Source organism: Pristis pectinata, chromosome 20, assembly GCF_009764475.1.
Source record: "Pristis pectinata isolate sPriPec2 chromosome 20, sPriPec2.1.pri, whole genome shotgun sequence".
In the NCBI taxonomy this organism is placed as follows: domain Eukaryota; kingdom Metazoa; phylum Chordata; class Chondrichthyes; order Rhinopristiformes; family Pristidae; genus Pristis; species Pristis pectinata.
The window spans coordinates 6,145,914-6,165,198 of record NC_067424.1 but is presented as its reverse complement, the minus strand read 5'-3'; the positions used below and the strand labels follow the sequence as shown (position 1 = coordinate 6,165,198).

At 46.8% G+C, this 19,285-nt stretch overlaps 1 protein-coding gene across 4 annotated transcripts in view; it reads right to left on the bottom strand.

Annotated features, from left to right (window-relative positions):
• Nucleotides 1-19,285, bottom strand: part of LOC127580809 (ras-related protein Rab-7b-like) — a 68,565-nt gene that overhangs the window by 38,631 nt on the left and 10,649 nt on the right. For all 4 annotated transcript variants that reach the window (XR_007957879.1, XM_052034716.1, XM_052034715.1 and 1 more), the window contains exons 3-5: nucleotides 17,356-17,482; nucleotides 14,762-14,980; nucleotides 3,919-4,044 (exon numbers count right to left, since the gene is read on the bottom strand). Coding sequence is in view for 3 of the 4 variants with exons in the window: in XM_052034716.1 (XP_051890676.1) it covers nucleotides 3,919-4,044; nucleotides 14,762-14,980; nucleotides 17,356-17,482 (472 nt within the window). In the remaining variant the exon portion in view is untranslated. The remainder of the gene's footprint in view (nucleotides 1-3,918; nucleotides 4,045-14,761; nucleotides 14,981-17,355; nucleotides 17,483-19,285) is intronic.

Here is a 19,285-nt window from a genome sequence, read left to right as displayed (position 1 = left end):
GATTGCCAGGCAGAGTGATCTGGTGTCAGTCTGAATTGTACTTTTTATGTTAAACAAGGTGTGACGTTAACCCCATGTGTCAGTCACCTCAGGCACGTCAGAGATTCTTCCCTGTAAAGTATCATTATTTTTCTTTAAAGATGACTTTGTATTTCTGCAGTGACCTTGGGCACCCTACAGAGACAAACAGCCCTTGGGGTCCTCTCCAACGTGTAGCCATGGTGATAATGTACTAAATGCAGGATTCATACTTACCCACTGCTGGCTCTACACACGATGATGTGATAACAACCAGATAATCACACACACACACACACACACACACACACACAGACATGAACAGAGACACACACACACACACACACACACACACACACACACACACAGGCATACACAGACACACACACATACACAGACACACACATACACACACACACACAGACACAGACACAGACACACACACATATACCGTACATAGACACAGACACACACATACACATCAGCACAGACACACAGACACACATATACATATCAGCACAGACACAGACACACACACCCATACATAGCCACAGACAGACACACACACACATACATAGACACAGACACATAGACAAACACAGACACACACACACCCATACATAAACACACACACACACACACACACACACACACACACACAAACAGATCTATGCCTAAAACTGACTGATTTATGTGGCAATACTGGTAATTCCATTGCTGTTGCTGTATTAACCTGAAGAACAATGGACTGAGATGATATGTTCCTAATGGTTCAGTAATCTGCAAAATATCCTCCACTATGCGATCATATCAACATTCACATCACACTACAGAGAGGAGACTGCAGCCTACTGTGGGGAGCCTGTGAGTCCTGTGAGTCAGTGGACGAGACCATGCAGACCAGTCAGAGACAGGTAAGTTCGCAGACACAATGCCTGCCTTTGCTGCTTTAGTTAGCACAAGTCTGTCCATAGTCACAGTCCACAGCCAGCTCTTGCTGGTTTAAACCTTCTCCAGAAATTAGTGACCTGACAATGATTTCAGAGGAAGATATCCCTCTCCTGTTGAATGCACTAAATATAAGTTGGTAAATTAAATTGGTTTATTATTGTCACGTGTACCAAGGTACAGTGAAAAGCTTTGTTCTGTATGCCATCCACACAGATCATTTCAGCGCATCAGTACATCGGGGTAGTACAAGGGAAAAGTAATAACAGAATAATGAGTTCGTGTTACACAGAGCGTACAGTGCAGGCAGACAATAAGGTGCAAGGCCATGACAAGGTAGATTGTGAGGTCAAGAGTCCACCTTATCGTAAAAGAGGTCCATTCAATAGAGTCAGAGATCATACATCCTGGAAACAGGCCCTTTGGCCCAAATGGTCCATACTGACCAAGGTTCCCACCTAAGCTCGTCCCATTTGCCCACGTTTGGTCCCTTTCCCTCTAAACCTTTCCTATCCGTGTACCAGTCCAAATGTCTGTTCAGTGTCGTAATTGTACCCGCCTCTACCACTTCATCTGGCTGCTTGTTCCACTCACCACCCTCTGTGTGAAAAACTTGTCCCTCAGGTCCTTTTCAAATCTTTCGCCTCTCACTTTAAACCTATGCCCTCTTGTTTTGGCCGCCCCCCCCCCCCTCCCCCCCATCACAGAATCAGCATTGGATTCGGAATCAGGTTTATTATCACTGACTCATGTGATGTGAAATGTGTTGTTTTACAGCAGCAGTATGGTGCAAGGCCATAAAACTTACTGTAAGTTACAAAAATAAATAAATAGTGCAAAAAGAAGGAACAACGAGGTAGTGTTCATGGGTTCATGGACCATTCAGATATCTGATGGCGGAGTGGAAGAAGCTGTTCCTGAATCATTGGGTGTGGGTCTTCAGACTCCTGTGCCTCCTCCCCGATGGCCATTCACGTTATCTATGCCCTTCATGATTTCATAAACCTCGATCAGATCATGGTGAGTTAATGGTACAGAGTCTACTGGAATAGGATTTCTTGTGGATTTCTAATGCTAATTGGAAATAAAACAGAAAGCACTGGAGCTGTTTAGCAGGTCAGGCAGCATCTGCAATAGGAGAAAGAGACTTAAAGTTTCAGGTCAGGCGTCCTTCAACAGAAATTGATGAAGGGTTTTCCACCTGAAATGTCAGCTGCTTCTCCATCCACAGAAGCTGCCTGACCTGCTGAGTGTTTCCAGCATTTTCTGTTTTATTTCAGATTTTCAGCATCTGCAGTCTTTAGCTGGTTTATTGACACTGCACTTCACTGGAAGTGTGAGCTGACGAGGCATCCGGACAGTGTAACTGTCAGTGTAAATGAGATTCAATGACAGAAATAGGGTGCGTTAAACGCCAATCAGAAGCTCATCAGCTTTGGTCTTGTTGAGGTACAATTAGTTACCAGATTATCGATGTTGGTATTGGTTTATTATTGTCACATGTACCGAGATACAGTGAAAAGCTTTTGTTTGCGTGCCATCCGGACAGATCATGCCACACACAAGTGCATGGAAGTCGTAGAAAGATAAACCAAATGCAGAATATTGTGTTGCTGTTACAGAGAAAGTGCAGTGCAGGTAGACAAATAAAATGCAAGGGCCATGCCGAGGTAGATTGGGAGGTCAAGAATTCATCTTTAGCGTATGAGAGGTCCATTCAAGAGTCCGATAGAAGGGACAGAAGCTGCCCTCGAGCCTGGTGGTACGTGTTCTCAATCTTTTGTATCTTCAGCCTGACGGGAAAGGGGAGGTATCTCCATGACCTCACCCCACCCTAACTTTGTAACCTTTCTCTGTCCACACAACCTCCTTAGAGATCTACACTCCTCATGTTCTGTGACCGTTATTGTATTTATTTGCTTGCTAAATTCCCTCCCTCAACCTCTCCACCTTTCTATATCACTTTCTTCCTCGAGATGCACCTTAGAGCAAACGTTACAAGGCTAAACATTTTTTTGTTTTTACTGCAGAGAAATATGAGGGAAGTGAAAGAGTAAGAAAACAACAGATGCTGGATGTAAGTCTGCAAGAAATAGAAGCAGTAGTAGGCCATTCAGCCCTTCGAGACTGCTGCAACATCTGATGAAGCCATGATTAATCTGGCATTGCTCCATATTAGATTCATACAGCACGGAAACAGGCCCTTCAGCTCAATTGGTCCACACTGACCAAGATTCCCATCTAAGCCAGTCCCATTTGCCTGCGTTTGGCCCATATCCCTCTAAACCTTTCCTATCCATGAACCTGTCAAAGTACCTTTTAAATGTTGCTTAGGGGCTGGCACGGTAGAACAATGGTTAGCGTAACGCTATTACAGCGTCAGCGACCCGGGTTCAATTCTGGCTGCTGTCTGTAAGGAGTTTGTATGTTTTCCCCATGTCTGCGTGGGTTTCCTCCGGGTGCTCCGGTTTCCTCCCACGTTCCAAAGACGTACAGGTTAGGAAGTTGTGGGCATGCTATGTTGGTGCCAGAAGCGTGGCGACACTTGTGGGCTGCCCCCAGAACACTCTACACAAAAGATGCATTTCACTGTGTGTTTCGATGTGACTAATAAAGATACCTTACATCTTACCTGCTTCAACCACTTCCTCTGGCAGCTCATTTCTCCCTCTGAGTGAAAAAGTTGCCCCTCAAGTCCCTCTTAAATCTCTCCCCTCTCTCACCTTAAACCTGTGCCCTCTAGTTCTTGGTTCCACAACCCTGAGAAAAAGACCGTGTGCATGGATCATATCTATGCCCCTATTCCCGCCTTGTAACCTTTGTTCACTTCACTGCCCCTGTTGCTGGGCTATTTCCATTAAAATACTGCCCTAAATCTTGTTCTACTTCCCTCCGTGTTTGCTTTGGACCAAAATAATGCACGTTTCTTAAAAGGACAGACGTAGTGACTACCTGTGACAGAGCGATTCGAGCCATGCTCTCAAAGGCTTTGTCCACGTTCATGCCCTCTTTTGCACTCACTTCGTAGTAAGGAATATTTCGAGCATTGCACCAGACTTCTGCCTCTTCACTTGTAACCTGCAGGAGGGAAAGGAGACCAGAAGTGATGGCAAAGTGAGCACTAGTGTAGAGTCATCTTCCTCAGTGTTAGGAGCCTGTCCACCATCAACATTTCAAAACCTTTCCCACTTATTGGAAAACCCAACATTTGCTTTGTTTCTTGTGACCTCACTAGGGATTTCCTGCAGCTCATTCCAGAGGCGTTAGTGTCTCATAAAATCTGTCCTTAATGGGTATTAATATCCTTCATTCAAGATGTGGTTGCATTGGAGAGAGTGAAGAGGAGATTCACCAGGATCTAGAACTGAGGGCACAGTTTCAGAATGAGAGGTTGCCTGTTTAAGACGGAGATGAGGGATTCAGTCACTGAGAGGGTCAGAGATCTTTGGAAGTCTCTACTCACAGAGAGATATGAAGTTCTCAAATATATTCAAGGTTCAGGTGGACTGATTTTTAGATGGTTTCGGAGATGAGGCCCATGGAAAGTGGTGAAGAAAGTGAATCTGAAACCAAGGTTAGATCAGTACTGAATGACAGAATGAGATAGAGTGTCTGTATGGTCAACTGCTCCTCCTCTCCCTTGAATTCTTACGTTCCACTCCAAGACAACAGGTGGCACGGTGGTGTAACGGTGGTGTAGTGGTTCGCATAATGCTACTACAGCACCAACGATCCGGGTTCAATTCCCGCTGCTGCCTGTAAGGAGTTTGTACGTTCTCCCCATGTGTCTGCATGGGTTTCCTCCAGGTGCTCCGGTTTCCTCCCACATTCCAAAAAGACATACGGGTTAGGAGCTGTGGACATGTTATGTTGGCGCCGGAAGCGTGGCAACACTTGCAGGCTGCCCCCAGCACATTCTCAGTAACACAAAAAGACTCATTTCACTGTGCATTTCGATGTACATGTGACTAATAAATAAATATCTTATATCTCAGACTGTGTTTTCGCTCATTTGCCCTTGTCTTTCTCTGTGGGGCCAAGACAACCTGTGTTCAATAATGCTCCTTTGAAGCACTTTTATATATGCAACACAGATGTCTTAATCTTTCCATGGCCAATATTAATGGAAATGTATGCATGAGTTTATAAGAATGAATTGGAGCAAATATGCCAGTGGGAAAGGATGATTGCAGACAGCATTTAATGTGGTCAAATGCAAAAGGGAGCAAACCGGGTCAGTTACCAGACTGATATTTTGGAGCCTGCATTGTTAACTTGGGAGTGTGAGTTCAAAGCACACCATGGGAGCTGGGGAAATTAACTGAAACGTACAAACTGGGAGCAGGAGGAGGCTTCTCAGTCCCTGAAGATCCAGGTCTCAAGAAGGCTGCATCTAGCATCAAGGATCCCCACCATCCGGGCCGTGCCATCTCCTCGCAGCTACCACCGGGCAGGAGGTACAGAAGCCCGAAATCCCACACCACCCAGCTACTTTCCTACAACTACCAGGTCCTTGAACCAACCTGCACAAATCTAACCCTACCTCAGCAACGGAACACTACAGACCACCGCTTGCATTACCATGGACTTGTCTCTGACTGTGTCTATTTTTTTGCACCAAGGCCTTGTTTTTGCAGTCTTTTTTCTCTCTCTCTTCACTGCCTTGTATAATTTATGCATAATTTATGTATAATTTATGTTCTGTGAGTTGTTTGTACCTACCTGTGATGCTGCTGCAAGCAAGTTTTTAATTGCGCCTGTACCTCACCGTACTTGTGCACATGACAATAAACTCAACTTGACTTGGTCTGGTCTGCCACTTAGTAAGAATATTGCTGATCTGACTGCAACCTGAGCTCTATGTTCCTGCCCACCCCAGATACCCTTTCCCCCCCCCTTACTTATCATGAATCTATCCTCCTCTGGCTTCAACTATTCAAAGACTCTGTCCTTTGAATTCCAAAACCATTGAGAGAAAAATTTGCCTCATCTGAATAAAAACTGAATAAGATCTGCAGGGCAGCCCAGATCAATGATCAACCACGTCCCTTCCCTGAGGTTAGAATTCATGTTATGTACAGCATTATTAACATGGTCCAAGGTTCTGCAGGGGTTAACAGGAGCCTCATCAGCACAGGTCTGGCCATGTGGTATTGGTATTGGTTTATTATTGTCACTTTTACCGAGGTACAGTGAAAAACTTGTCTTGCATACTGATCGTACAGGTCAATTCATTACATAGTGCAGTTACATTGGGTTAGTACAGAGTGCATTGAGGTAGTACAGGTAAAAACAATAACAGTACAGAGTAAAGTGTCACAGCTACAGAGAAAGTACAGTGCAATAAGGTGCAAGGTCACAACAAGGTAGATCGCGAGGTCAGAGTCCATCTCATCATATAAGGGAACCGTTCAATAGTCTTATCACAGTGGGGTAGAAGCTGTCCTTGAGCCTGGTGGTGTGTGCCCTCAGGCTCCTGTATCTTCCACCTCATGGAAGAGGAGGGAAGAGAGAATGACCCGGGTGGGTGGGGTCTTTGATTATGCTGGCTGCTTCACCAAGACAGCAAGAGGTAAAGATGAAAGACAGGGTCCATGGAGGGGAGGCTGGTTTCTGTGACGCACTGGGCTGTGTCCAAAACTCTCTGCAGTTTCTTGCGGTCCTGGGCAGAGCAGTTGCTGTACCAAGCCCTGATGCATCCAGGTAGTATGCTTTCTATGGTGCATCGGTAAAAGTTGGTGAGTGCCAAAGGGGACAAACCAAATTTCTTTAGCCTCCTGAGGAAGTAGAGGCACTGGTGAGCTTTCTTGGCCGTGGCATTACGTGATTTGACCAGGACAGGCTGTTGGTGATGTTCACTCCCAGGAACTTGAAACTCTCAACATTTGGACAGCTGCCCACAAACATGGACAGGGCAGCAGGGGTTAAGTAACATCCTGAAAGTGCTGACAGGTGGGGAAGGAAAGAAATTTTGAGGCGGGAAACTCCAGAGCAGAGCTAGGGTGGAGGGAGGTGAGGGCTGGTGAGGGGTGGATGAAGGAGATTGAGGACATGGAGGAGGTGAGAATCAGAGGAGGGATGGTTTCTCAAGGGTCGTGAGGCTGGAAGAGTAGAGACTCTTTTTACCTCTCACTGCCTTGGAGAAGCAGCCAGCATAATCAAAGACCCCACCCACCCAGGTCATTCTCTCTTTTCTCCTCTTCCATCAGGTAGAAGATACAGGAGCCTGAGGACATGTACCACCAGGCTCAAGGACAGCTTCTACACCACTGTGATAAGGCTATTGAACGGTTCCCTTATATGATGAGATGGACTCTGACTCACGATCTACCTTGCTGTGACCTTGCACCTTATTGCACTGCACTTTCTCTGTAGCTGCGACACTTTACACTGTACTGTTATTGTTTTTACCTGTACTACATCAATGCACTCTGTACTAACTCAATGTAACTGCACCGTGTAATGAATTGACCTGTACAATCGGTATGCAAAACTAAGTTTTTCACTGTACCTCGGTACATGTGACAATAATAAACCAATTCCATGGAGACACTTGGGATGTACACTGGTGTGGGTGATCCCTCAATTCCAGGATGAATTACATATGATGTAGGGAGAAGTTGGCCAGGCTAGGTCTTTATTCCTTGGAGCATAGGAGAATGAGGGGTGATCTTATAGAGGTTTATAAAATCATGAGGGGCATAGGTAATAGTCTTTTCCCCTGGGTAGGGAAGTCCAAAACTAGTGTGCATAGGTTTAAGGTGAGAGGGGGAACATTTAAAAGGGACCTGAGGGGCAACCTTTTCATTGCAGAGGGTGGTGAGTATATGGAACGAGCTGCCAGAGGAAGAGTTTGAGACAGGTGCAATGGTATCATTTAAAATGCACTTGGACAGGTACTTGGAGGGGTGGGGCTTGGTGGGATATGGGCTGAACACAGGATATTGGGACCAGCTGGGTGGGCACTGTGGTCAGCATGGACTGGTTGGGCCGAAGGGCCTGTATCCCTGCAGTATTGCTCTATGACTCTATGAGCCAACTTGGGAGTGCGTTCCTGAAGCCACAGACCCACCCGCAGATGGTGCAGGAGCTCCCTCCCTCAGTGGTCAGCTGCCTGTAGTGGGGTGTTCCCTGTTCCATCCTCCCTCTCATCTCTGGGTGCCTTCCCCTTCTCCCGGAAGTGTGCCCCTGCCCGGAGGAGGATGTGCCACCATCGAGGCGAGCACTGCCGTTCTCGTCCCAGCCTCTGCCATCTGCAGGTTGTTTAAGATATCCTTTCAGTCTGTCCTCACAGCGTCCCATCAGTGGCGCAACGGGTAGAGCCGCTGCCTTACAGCACCAGAGACATGGGTTCGATCCTGACCTCTGGTCCTGCGTGCGTGGAGTTTGCACGTTCTTCCCTGTGACCGCATGACTTTTCCCCAGATGCTCCAGTTTCCTCCCACACTGCAGAGATGTGCAGATTGGTGGGTTAGTTGGTGGCTATAAATTGCCCCCGGTGTGTAGGTGAGCATTGGAATCTGGGGGGGAGTTGTGGGGAGAATAAAATGGGATTAGTGTAGGATTAATGTAAATGGGTTGGCACAGACTCAGTGGGCTGAAGGGTCTGTTTCTGTATGATCTGAGCTTCTAAGATAAGAGACAAGATAAGATCTTTATTAGTCATACGTACATCAAAACACACAGTGAAATGCATCTTTTGTGTAGAGTGTTCTGGGGGCAGCCCGCAAGTGTCGCCACGCTTCCGGCGCCAACAGAGCATGCCCACAACTTCCTAACCCGTACGTCTTTGGAATGTGGGAGGAAACCGGAGCACCCGGAGGAAACCCACGCAGACACGGGGAGAACGTACAAACTCCTTACAGACAGCAGTGGGAATTGAACACCCAGGTCGCTGGCGCTGTAATAACGTTACGCTAACCGCTACACTAACGTGCCTCATTGAGACAAGAGTCTACTGTCAAGTAAATCCATCTTCCCAATGGTCCCAATCGTTTGTCACTGAGTGCACAAGTCGAAGTTTGGAAGCTGTGTTCTCCGGGACATTCTCTCTTCTTTCCTCTTCCATTGGGTAGAAGATACAGGAGCCTGAGGGCACGTACCACCAGACTTAAGGACAGCTTCTACCCCACTGTGATAAGACTATTGAACGGTTCCCTTATACAATGAGATGGACTATGACCTATGACCTCGCGATCTACCTTGTTGTGACCTTGCACCTTATTGCACTGCACTTTCTCTGTAGCTGTGACACTTTACTCTGTACTGTTATTGTACTACCTGTACTACCTCAATGCAATCTGTACTAACTCAATGTAACTGCACTGTGTAATGAATTGACCTGTACGATCGGTTTGTAAGACAAGCTTTTCACTGTAATAAACCAATACCAATACCAATGTTTCTCACCCTGGTCTCCCTCTGCGCGGTGTTCGAAACCTCGAGGTGACACGTGGTAACTCGAGGATCAGTCCGTGGGTGAATGGGAAGGAATTAGCTCCCCCGAGCACACCCAGGGCCAACAAAACCAACAAACACTCAGTCACAGAGACATACAGCACAGAAACAAGCCCACCATGTCTGTGTCAAACCTATCTGGAGGAGCACTTGAATCGCCAAAGTATAGAAGGGATAGAACCAAGTGTTGGTTAATGGGATTAGTATAGCTGGGTACTTGATGGTTTTATAAGATTTCTTTATTAGTCACATGTACATCGAAACACACAGTGAAATGCATCCTTTTTTGCGTGGAGTATTCTGGGGGCAGCCCGCAAGTGTGGCTACGCTTCCGGCGCCAAAATAACATGCCTACAGCTTCCTAACCCGTACGTCTTTGGAATGTGGGAGGAAACCGGAGCACCCGGAGGAAACCCACGCAGACCTGGGGAGAACGTACAAACTCCTTACAGACAGCGGCCGGAATTGAACCCGGGTCACTGGTGCTGTAAAGCGTTAAACTAACCGCTACATTACACTGCCTGGCATAGATATGGTGAGTCAAGGGGCCCGTTCTGTGCTGTATGACTGTATAGGAGATGCCCCTCGCCTCCACAAGAATCTGTAGCTCTCCTCGAGGCTGCCTGACAGAGAGAGTGAACCTCAGAGGTGGCCCTTGTGCACCACCTGCTGGTCGATTTAAGAAGAGCGGAGGAGGCAGTGGAACACTGTGATTTTGACCCACATTCACATCTCATTCAGGTGTTCACTGAAAGGTGGAATTCCTATCCCACTGTTGAACGAATAACTTGCCCAGTTTATAGTCTCTTTCCCAGGGTTGAAACGTCTAATACCAGAGGGCATGCATTTAAGGTGAGAGGGGGTAAGTTCAAAGGAGGTGTGAGGGGCAAGTTTTTTTTACACAGAGAGTGGTGGGTGCCTGGAATCCACTGCCAGGGGTGGTGTTGGAGGCAGATACGATAGGGGCGTTTGAGAAGCTCTTAGATAGGCACGTGAATGTGCAGAGAATGGAAGGATATGGACATTGTGTAGGCAGAAGGGATTAGGTCAGTTGGGCGTTTTAGTTAGTTAATTTTGTTAGTTCGGCACAAGATCGTGGGCCGAAGGGCGTGTTCCTGTGCTGTACTGTTCTATGTTCTAGTGACTGGGCTGCTCCTGTGAATGAGAGGCTTGAGAAGAGACTAGGCCCTTAGAGCAAAAATGTGTAAGGAGAGAAAACATTTCTACATTTAAGGAGCAAAATCCAAAAATTAGGAATCACTTCTACATACAGAGGGTGATAGGAATTTGGAACTCCACACTCTATCAGACTCTTGAACGGACCTCTCATACACTAGAGGATGAACTCTTGAACTCCCAATCTACCTCGTCCTGGCCTCTGCACTTCCATTGTCTGCCTGCACCGCACTTTCTCCGTAGCTGCAACACTATATTCTGCGTTGTTTTCTTTTTACTACCTCACTGTATGACATGATCTGTCTGGATGGCAGGGAAAACACAAGCTTTTCACTGTATCTCGGTACCTGTGGCAACAATAAACCAATACCAAATACCAAGTCAATTTTTGACTTTTAATTCTGAAGTCGATAGATTTTCATTAACCAAAGGGTGGAAGAGGATGTGGAGAAAAGGCAGGTCCTCAGAATCAGCCGTGAACTTGTTGGATCCTCTGAGTTATAGTGTAACAAAGAGAATTCAATGAGATCATGACTGCTTAGAATCGTTGAAGTGTGAAATGAGGTGCTGACTGCCCTTTTCAGTTTTTGAATGTCTACAATGATTCACAGAGGGTTTTAGAATTACATGGGGGTTTGGTACAGGAGGGAGGGAAAGTCTGCTTCCATCTGTAAAGTGAACAGTGGACACTTGGGAGAGTAATTGTAGTTGTCATTGGTTTATTATTGTCACATGTACCGAGATACAGTGAAAAGCTTTTGTTTGTGTACCATCCAGACAGATCATTCCATACATAAGTACAGCAAGTTAGTACAAAAGGAAAAAAGAACAGAATGCAGAATTACAGTTATAGAGAAAGTGCAGTGCAGGCAGACAACAGGGTGCAAGGGCCACAACAAGGCAGATTGAGAGATCAAGAGTTTATCTTTATCATACAAGAGGTCCATTCAAGTGTCTGATAACAGTGGGATAGAAGCTGTCCTTGAGCCTGGTGTTATGCGTTCTCAAGCTTTTACACAGCGAGCTTGAGTTTATTTGTCTGAATGGGCATCAAAACAGAGTAATTTTCAGAATGGGACTGGATGCAAATTGAAAAAGGGGGGGAAAAAACAGGGTTTTGGGGAAAGGACAGGGAGATGGGATTACCTTTGCAAAGAGCAGGTACAGGCACAATGGACTGAATGGCCTGTTGGTCCAACACCTCAAGGACAGCTTCTATCCTGCTGTTATAAGACTATTGAACGGACGTCTTGCACGATTACATGGGATCTTGACCTCACAATCTACCTCGTCATGGCCCTTGCATCTTATTGTCTGCCTGCACTGCACTTTCTCTATAACTGTAACACTTTATTCTGCATTCTGTTACTGTTTTCCCTTTTGTACTATCTCAATGTACTTATGTATGACATGATCTGTCTGGATGACAAAGCTTTTCACTGTACCTTGGTACAAAGGTTTATATGGGACAGAGTTTGTTAAGTGTGTCCAGGATGGATTCCTGTCACAGTACGTTGACAGGCCGACTAGAGGGAATGCCATATTAGATCTAGTATTAGGTAATGAACTGGGTCAGGTGACAGATCTCTCAGTGGGTGAGCATTTGGGGACAGTGACCACCGCTCCCTAACCTTTAGCATTGTCATGGACAAGGATAGGAGCAGAGAGGACAGGAAAATATTTAATTGGGGAAGAGCAAATTATGAGGCTATAAGGCTAGAACTTGCGACTGTGAATTGGGATGATATTTTTGAAGGGAAATGTACTATGGGAATGTGATCGTTGTTCAGGGATCTCTTGCAGGATGTTAAGGATAAATTTGTCTCAGTGAGGCAGAGAAAGAATGGCAGGGTGAAGGAACCATGGGTGAGAAGAGAGGTGGAACATCTAGTTAGGAGGAAGAAGGCAGCATACATAAGGTGTAGGCAGCGGGGATCAGATAGGGCTCTTGAGGAACATAGGCTAGCAAGGAAGGAACTTAAGAAGGGGCTGAGGAGAGAAAGAAGGGGACATGAAAAGGCCTTGGCGAGTAGGGTTAAGGAAACCCCAAGGCATTTTTCACTTACGTGAAGAGCAGAAGGACGACGAGAGTAAAGGTAGGACTGATTAAGGATAAAGGTGGGAAGATGTGCCTGGAAGCTGTGGAAGTGGGTGAGGTCCTCAACAAATACTTCTCTTCAGAGGGGGCCTTGATGACGCTGGGGACAGTGTTGGAAAGGTTGATGTACTAGAGCATGTTGATATCAAGAGAGAGCATGTGTTGGAGCTGTTAGAAAATATTAGGACAGATAATTCCCCGGGGCCTGATGGAATATTCCCCAGGCTGCTCCACAAGGCGAGGGAGGAGATTGCTGAACAATTGGCTAGGATCTTTGAGTCCTCATTGTCCACAGGAATGGTACCGGAGGATTGGAGGGTGGCAAATGTTGTCCCCTTATTCAAAAAAGGTAGTAGGGATAGTCCAGGGAATTATAGACCAGTGAGCCTTACATCTGTGGTGAGCAAGCTGTTGGAAAGGATTCTTAGAGATAGGATCCATGGGCAATTAGAGAATCATGGTCTGATCAGGGACAGCCAGCATGGCTTTGTGAAGGGCAGATCATGTCTCACAAGCCCGATTGTGTTCTTTGGGGAGGTGACCAAACAGATTGATGAGGGTAGTGCAGTAGATGTGGTCTACATGGATTTTAGTAAGGCATTTGACAAGGTTCCACATGGTAGGCTTCTTCAGAAGGTCAGAGGGCATGGGATCCAGGGAAGCTTGGTTGTGTGGATTCAGAATTGGCTTGCCTGTAGAAAGCAGAGGGTTGTGGTGGAGAGAGTGCATTCAGATTGCAGGGCTGTGACTAGCAGTGTCCCACAAGGATCGGTTCTGGGACCTCTGCTTTTCGTGATTTTTATTAATGACTTGGATGAGGGGGTAGAAGGGTGGGCTGGCAAGTTTTCAGATGGCAAAAAGGTTGGTGGTGTTGTGGATAGTGTGGAGGATTGTCGAAGATTGCAGAGGGACATTGATAGGATGCAGAGATGGGCTGAGAAGTGGCAGATGGATTTCAATCCGGAGAAGTGTGAGGTGGTACACTTTGGAAAGACAAACTCCAAGGCAGAGTACAAAGTTAATGACAGGATTCTGGGCAGTGTGGAGGAGCAGAGGGATCTGGGGTTCATATCCACAGATTCCTGAAAGTTGCCTCACAGATGGGATAGGGTAGTTAAGAAACCTTATGGGATGTTAGCTTTCATAAGTCGTGAAATCAAGTATAAGAGCCGCGAGGTAATGATGCAGCTCTACAAAACTCTGGTTAGACCACACTTAGAGTACTGTGTCCAGTTCTGGTCGCCTCATTATAGGAAGGATGTGGAGGCGTTGGAAAGGGTGCAGAGGAGATTTACCAGGATGCTGCCTGGTTTAGAGAGTATGCATTATGAGGAGAGACTAAGGGAGCTAGGGCTTTACTCTTTGGAGAGAAGGAGGATGAGAGGAGACATGATAGAGGTGGACAAAATATATAGAGGAATAGATAGAGTGGACAGCCAGTGCCTCTTTCCCAGGGCACCAATGCTCAATACAAGAGGGCATGGCTTTAAAGTAATGGGTGGGAATTTCAAGGGAGATATCAGAGGAAGGTATTTTACCCAGAGGGTGGTTGGGGCATGGAATGCGCTGCCTGGGGTGGTGGTGGAGGCAGGTACATCGGTCAAATTCGAGATTGCTAGATAAGCATATGGAGGAATTTAAAATAGAGGGATATGTGGGAGGAAGGGGTTAGATAGGCGAGGTTTAAAGGTCGGCACAACATTGTGGGCCGAAGGGCCTGTATTGTGCTGTACTGTTCTATGATCCTATGTTCTATGTGACAATAATAAACCAATCACCAATTACCACCTGACTGCCACCAGACTGAACCAATCACATTTTTCCGCTGATGCAGCCACATTCTCAAACCCTTAATTCTACCTCTTCTGTTATTTTTACTTTAGCATTTCTTTTTGCACTACTTCAGTTTGCACTGCAATCTCTGCACCATTCTGTTATTCTGTGATTGTCACTGCACTTATTGCTGTACTTATTATAACCAAAGACACTGAGAGTTTCATGCGAGCAAGGAATTTCATTGGCCCCTGGTGTATATGACAATAAACTGATCTGAATCTGACTTACCTCCCTGACTGGTTCTTTGTCCACTTTGTTGCCCAGAACCATGAAAGGAAAATCGTTTTGTGCTGTCGGCACTCTGGCCAAGACCTCATTCCTCCAGCCCTCCATGGCGTAGAAGGTGTCGCGGTCGGTCACATCAAATACGAGTACACAGCCGTCCGATCCTTTGAAGAAGGACGACACCAGGGCTTTGAATCTCTCCTGACCCCCCGTGTCCCAGATCTGCGTGAGAGAACAGGACATAAGAATTCGGTGCAGGAGTCGACCACCCACACACCCTTCCATCAAGGTCTTGGCTGATCTTCTGCTTCAGTCTCATTGTCCTGCATTATCCCCATACCTTTTGCTGCCTTTCATTTCCAAAACTCTGTTGACCTTTTCTTTGAATAAACTCAACAAATCAGCCTCCACAACATCCAGGGTAGAGAACTCCAAAAGTTCAGCACTCTCACACAAGACCACAAGATCACAAGACAAAGGAGCAAAAGAAGGCCATTCGGCCCATCGAGTCTGCTCTGCCACTTCACCATGAGCTAAACTATTCTCCCATCTGGTCCCAATTCCCTGCCTTTTCCCCATATCCCTTGATACCTTGACTAATTCAATCTCCTCCTTAAACACCCCCAATGATCGGGTCTCCACAGCTGTATGTGGCAACGAATTCCATAAATCCACGACCCTCTGGCTAAAGAAATTTCTCCGTATCTCTGTTCTAAACAGGTACCCTCTAATTCTAAGACTGTGCCCTCTTGTCCTGGACTCACCCACCAAGGAAAACAACTTAGCCTCACATCTCAGTGCTAATTTTATTTCAAAAAATAAACTTTATTCATAATAAACAATATATACAAAAGCAGAAAGAGTGCAAAACTTTCACTAGTGTTAACCAAAGCACCATTGCCACTCATTGGTCCCCCTGGGGTGAAACACCCCTTCATTGTTTGAGGGGCTTCCCCGCCTGATGCAGCCCCTCCATGTGTGGTAGCAGAAGGAGCCCAGACTGTGGTCCTTCCCCACAGAGCCTTAGCACTGGCTGCACCGAGCTTCAGTGCGTCCCTCAGCACTGACTCCTGCAGCCTGGAACGTGCCGGTCAGCAGCATTCCCTCATGGACATCTCACTGTGCTGGAAGACCAATAGGTATTGGGCAGACCAAAGGGCGTCTTTCTCCGAGTTGATGACCTTCCAGCAGCACTTGATGTCCATCTGGGTGTGTGCTGCTGGGAACAGTGCTAAGTGGCTGACCTATTATCGGAGGCTTTGACCCCTGGTTCCAGACTCCTCAGCCAGCAGATACACCCTCACAGCGTCCCGTCCTTCTGATACCTGCAACAACTTTCTAAGTTTCAATAGAATATTCTCTCAGTCTTCTAAAATCTAGAGTATAGTCCCAGTTGACTCAATCTTTCCTTGGAAGGTAAACGCACCATCACCCGTCTAGTGAATCTTCACTGCACTTCCTTCAGAGCAAGCAAACCTGACCAAGACAGTCCAGATGCCTCAGTCCCACCAAAGCCCTAAACAATTGCAACAAAAACTACTTACTCCTCTATTCAAATCCTTTTACAGTAAGGGCCAACATACTATTTGCTTCCCCAAATGCTTGCTGTATTTACATGTTGGTTTACACTGACAAGGACACCCAGTTCTAGGTGAATATCAACACATCAGCTCTACCCAATCTCTCACCATTTAACAAATATTCGTCTTTTTCCTTATATGCTCCAAAGTTTTCAACATTACATTCCATCTGCCATGTTCTTGCCCACTTGCTCAGCTTCTACTGCCTCAGAAAGCTAAGGAAAGTCGGCATGTCCCTGATGACTGTTACCAATTCTTATTGATGCACAATAAAAGCATCCTATCCAGATGCATCACGGCTTGGTACAGCAACTGCTCTGCCCAGGACTGCGAGAAATTGCAGAGAGTTGTGGACACAGCTCAGCACATCACGGACACCAGCCTCCCTTCCATGGACTCAGTCTACACTTCTCGCTGTCTCGGTAAAGCAGCCAGCATAATCAAGGACCTGAAGAAGGGTCCTGACCTGAAACGTTGACCGCCTGCTTTTCTCCACAGATGCTGCCTGGCCTGCTGAGTTCCTCCAGCATCGTCGCATTTTTCATCTGGATTCCAGCATCTGCAGTCCTTTGTTTCTCACATAATCAAGGACCCCTTCCACCCTGGACATCCCCACATCTCTCCCCCTCCCATCAGGCAGATGATAGAAAAGCCTTTGAACATGGACACCGGGCTCAAGGACAGCTTCTATCCCGTTGGTATCAAACTCTTGAATGGACCTCTCATAAGCTGAAAGGTGAACTCCTAATCCACCTCATCATGGCCCTTGCACTTTATTTGTCTACCTGCACTGCACTTTCTCTGTGACTCCAATACTACATTCTGCATTCTGTTTTCTTTTCACTACTACTATGTACTTATGTATGGCATGATCTGTCTGGATAGCACGCAAACGACACTGTATCTCAGTACACCGGACAATAATAAACCAATACCAATACCACATCCACCCAAAGCCTCTTTATATCCCCTCTGCATTCACAATCCCACCTAGTATGTTGTGTTGCATCTCCTCACCTGCAGTTTTACTGCCACGTCATCCACTGTGATCTGTTTCGTGAGGACATTCACTCCCAGCGTGGTCTGATACTCGTCTCTGAATCTGTTGTTGACATATCGGTTCAGGAGCGCCGTTTTACCCACACTGTAAAGAGGGAATCAGATGAAAGGCTAGATAGGCTGGAGAGAAGGAGACTGAGGACTGACCTCATCGAGGTTTATAAAATCATGAGGGTCATAGGTAAGCTGAATAGTCACAGACATTTTCACAGGGTAGGGGAGTCTAAAACTAGAGGGCATGGGTTAAAGGTAAGAGGGGCAAATTTTTCACGGGGAGGGGGGTGGTGGGTATATGGAACGAGCTACCAGAGCAGGTGACAGAGGTGGGTATAATTACAATACTTAAAAGACATTTGGACAGGTACATGGACTGAGAGGGATATGGGCCAAATGCAGGCAAATGGGACTACCTCGAGAAGACATCATGGTCAGCATGGAAGAGTTGGGCCAAAGGGCCTGTTTCCATGCTGTATAGCTCTATGACTCTCAACTGTTGCTCTGGTCCAGTACTGAGGGAGTGTCGGTCAGATTGCTTTTATAATAGGCGATGTGAAATTGCATCTTGCGTGCTCTCTCTTGCATAGAGTCATACAGCAGGGAAACAGGCCCTTCGGTCCATCCGTTCCATGCTAACCAAGATGCCCATCTAAGCTAGTCCCATTTGCCCACATTTGGCCCATATCCCTCTCAAACTTTCTATCTCTTTTTGACAATGTGGAGCCAGAAAGTGTAGCAAGGGGTAGAATCTTGTCCTCTGCGAACAGAGTAATGGTTATACATTGGGCTCAGTTAGTACATTAAGGATTTTTCTCCAAATGCGCTGTCTAAACAAGTTCCATCATAAATCTGAGTGACACAGGAGACCGCAGATGCCGGAATCTGGAGCAACACACACAAAGCGCTGGAGGAACTCAGCTGGTCAGGCAGCATCTGTGGAGGAAAATGGACAGTCGACGGTTCATGCGGAGACCCTTCACCTGGACTGAAAGTTAGAGGGGAGATAGCCAGTGCAAAGGGGTGGAGGGAAGGGGTGAGGCAAGAGCTGGCAGGTGATGTGGATCCAATTGGGTGGGGTTGGGGGTGGGGGGGGTGATAGGTAGATGGAGGAGGGGGGAGTGGAGGCCGGGAGGTGACGGGTGGAGGCAACAAAGGGCCGCAGATGGTGGAACCTGATAGGAGAGGAAGCTGGAGCATGGAACCAGATGAGGAAGATGGGGACGGCTGGTGGGAACAGTGGGGGGAGGGGACCCAGTGGGAGGGGTGTGTGGGTGACGGGCGGATGGGGTGGGTGTAGAAGGAACTGAGTAGATCAGGAGGAGAGAGAAAAGGGACACGAGGGGGAGAAGGTTACCTGAAATTGGAGGATTCAATATTCATGCCGTCAGGTTGTAGGCCACCCAGGCGGAACATGAGGCGCTGTTCCTCCAGCTTTTGTTTGGCCTCACCCTGGCCGTGGAGGCCGAGGACAGACAGGTCAGTGTGGGAATGGGGAGGGGAATTAAAATGGCTGCAACCAGGAGCTCCAGACGGCCCTGGAGGATGGAGAGAAGGTGCTCGGCAAAGCAGTCGCCCAGTCTGCACTTGGTCTTAGCTTTGTAGAGGAGCCCACATCAAGAGCACTGAATGAACAGCACCTCATATTCTGCCATGTTATGGCCCTTGCACCTTACTGTCTGCCTGCACTGCACTTTCTCTGTAACTGTAACACTTTATTCTGCATTCTGTTATTAAGATTTTTTAATATTTCTTTATTAGTCACATGTACATCGAAACACACAGTGAAATACACCTCTTTGCGTAGAGTGTTCTGGGGGCAGCCCGCAAGTGTCGCCACGCTTCTGGCACCAACATAACATGCCCACAACTTCCTAACCCGTACGTCTTTGGA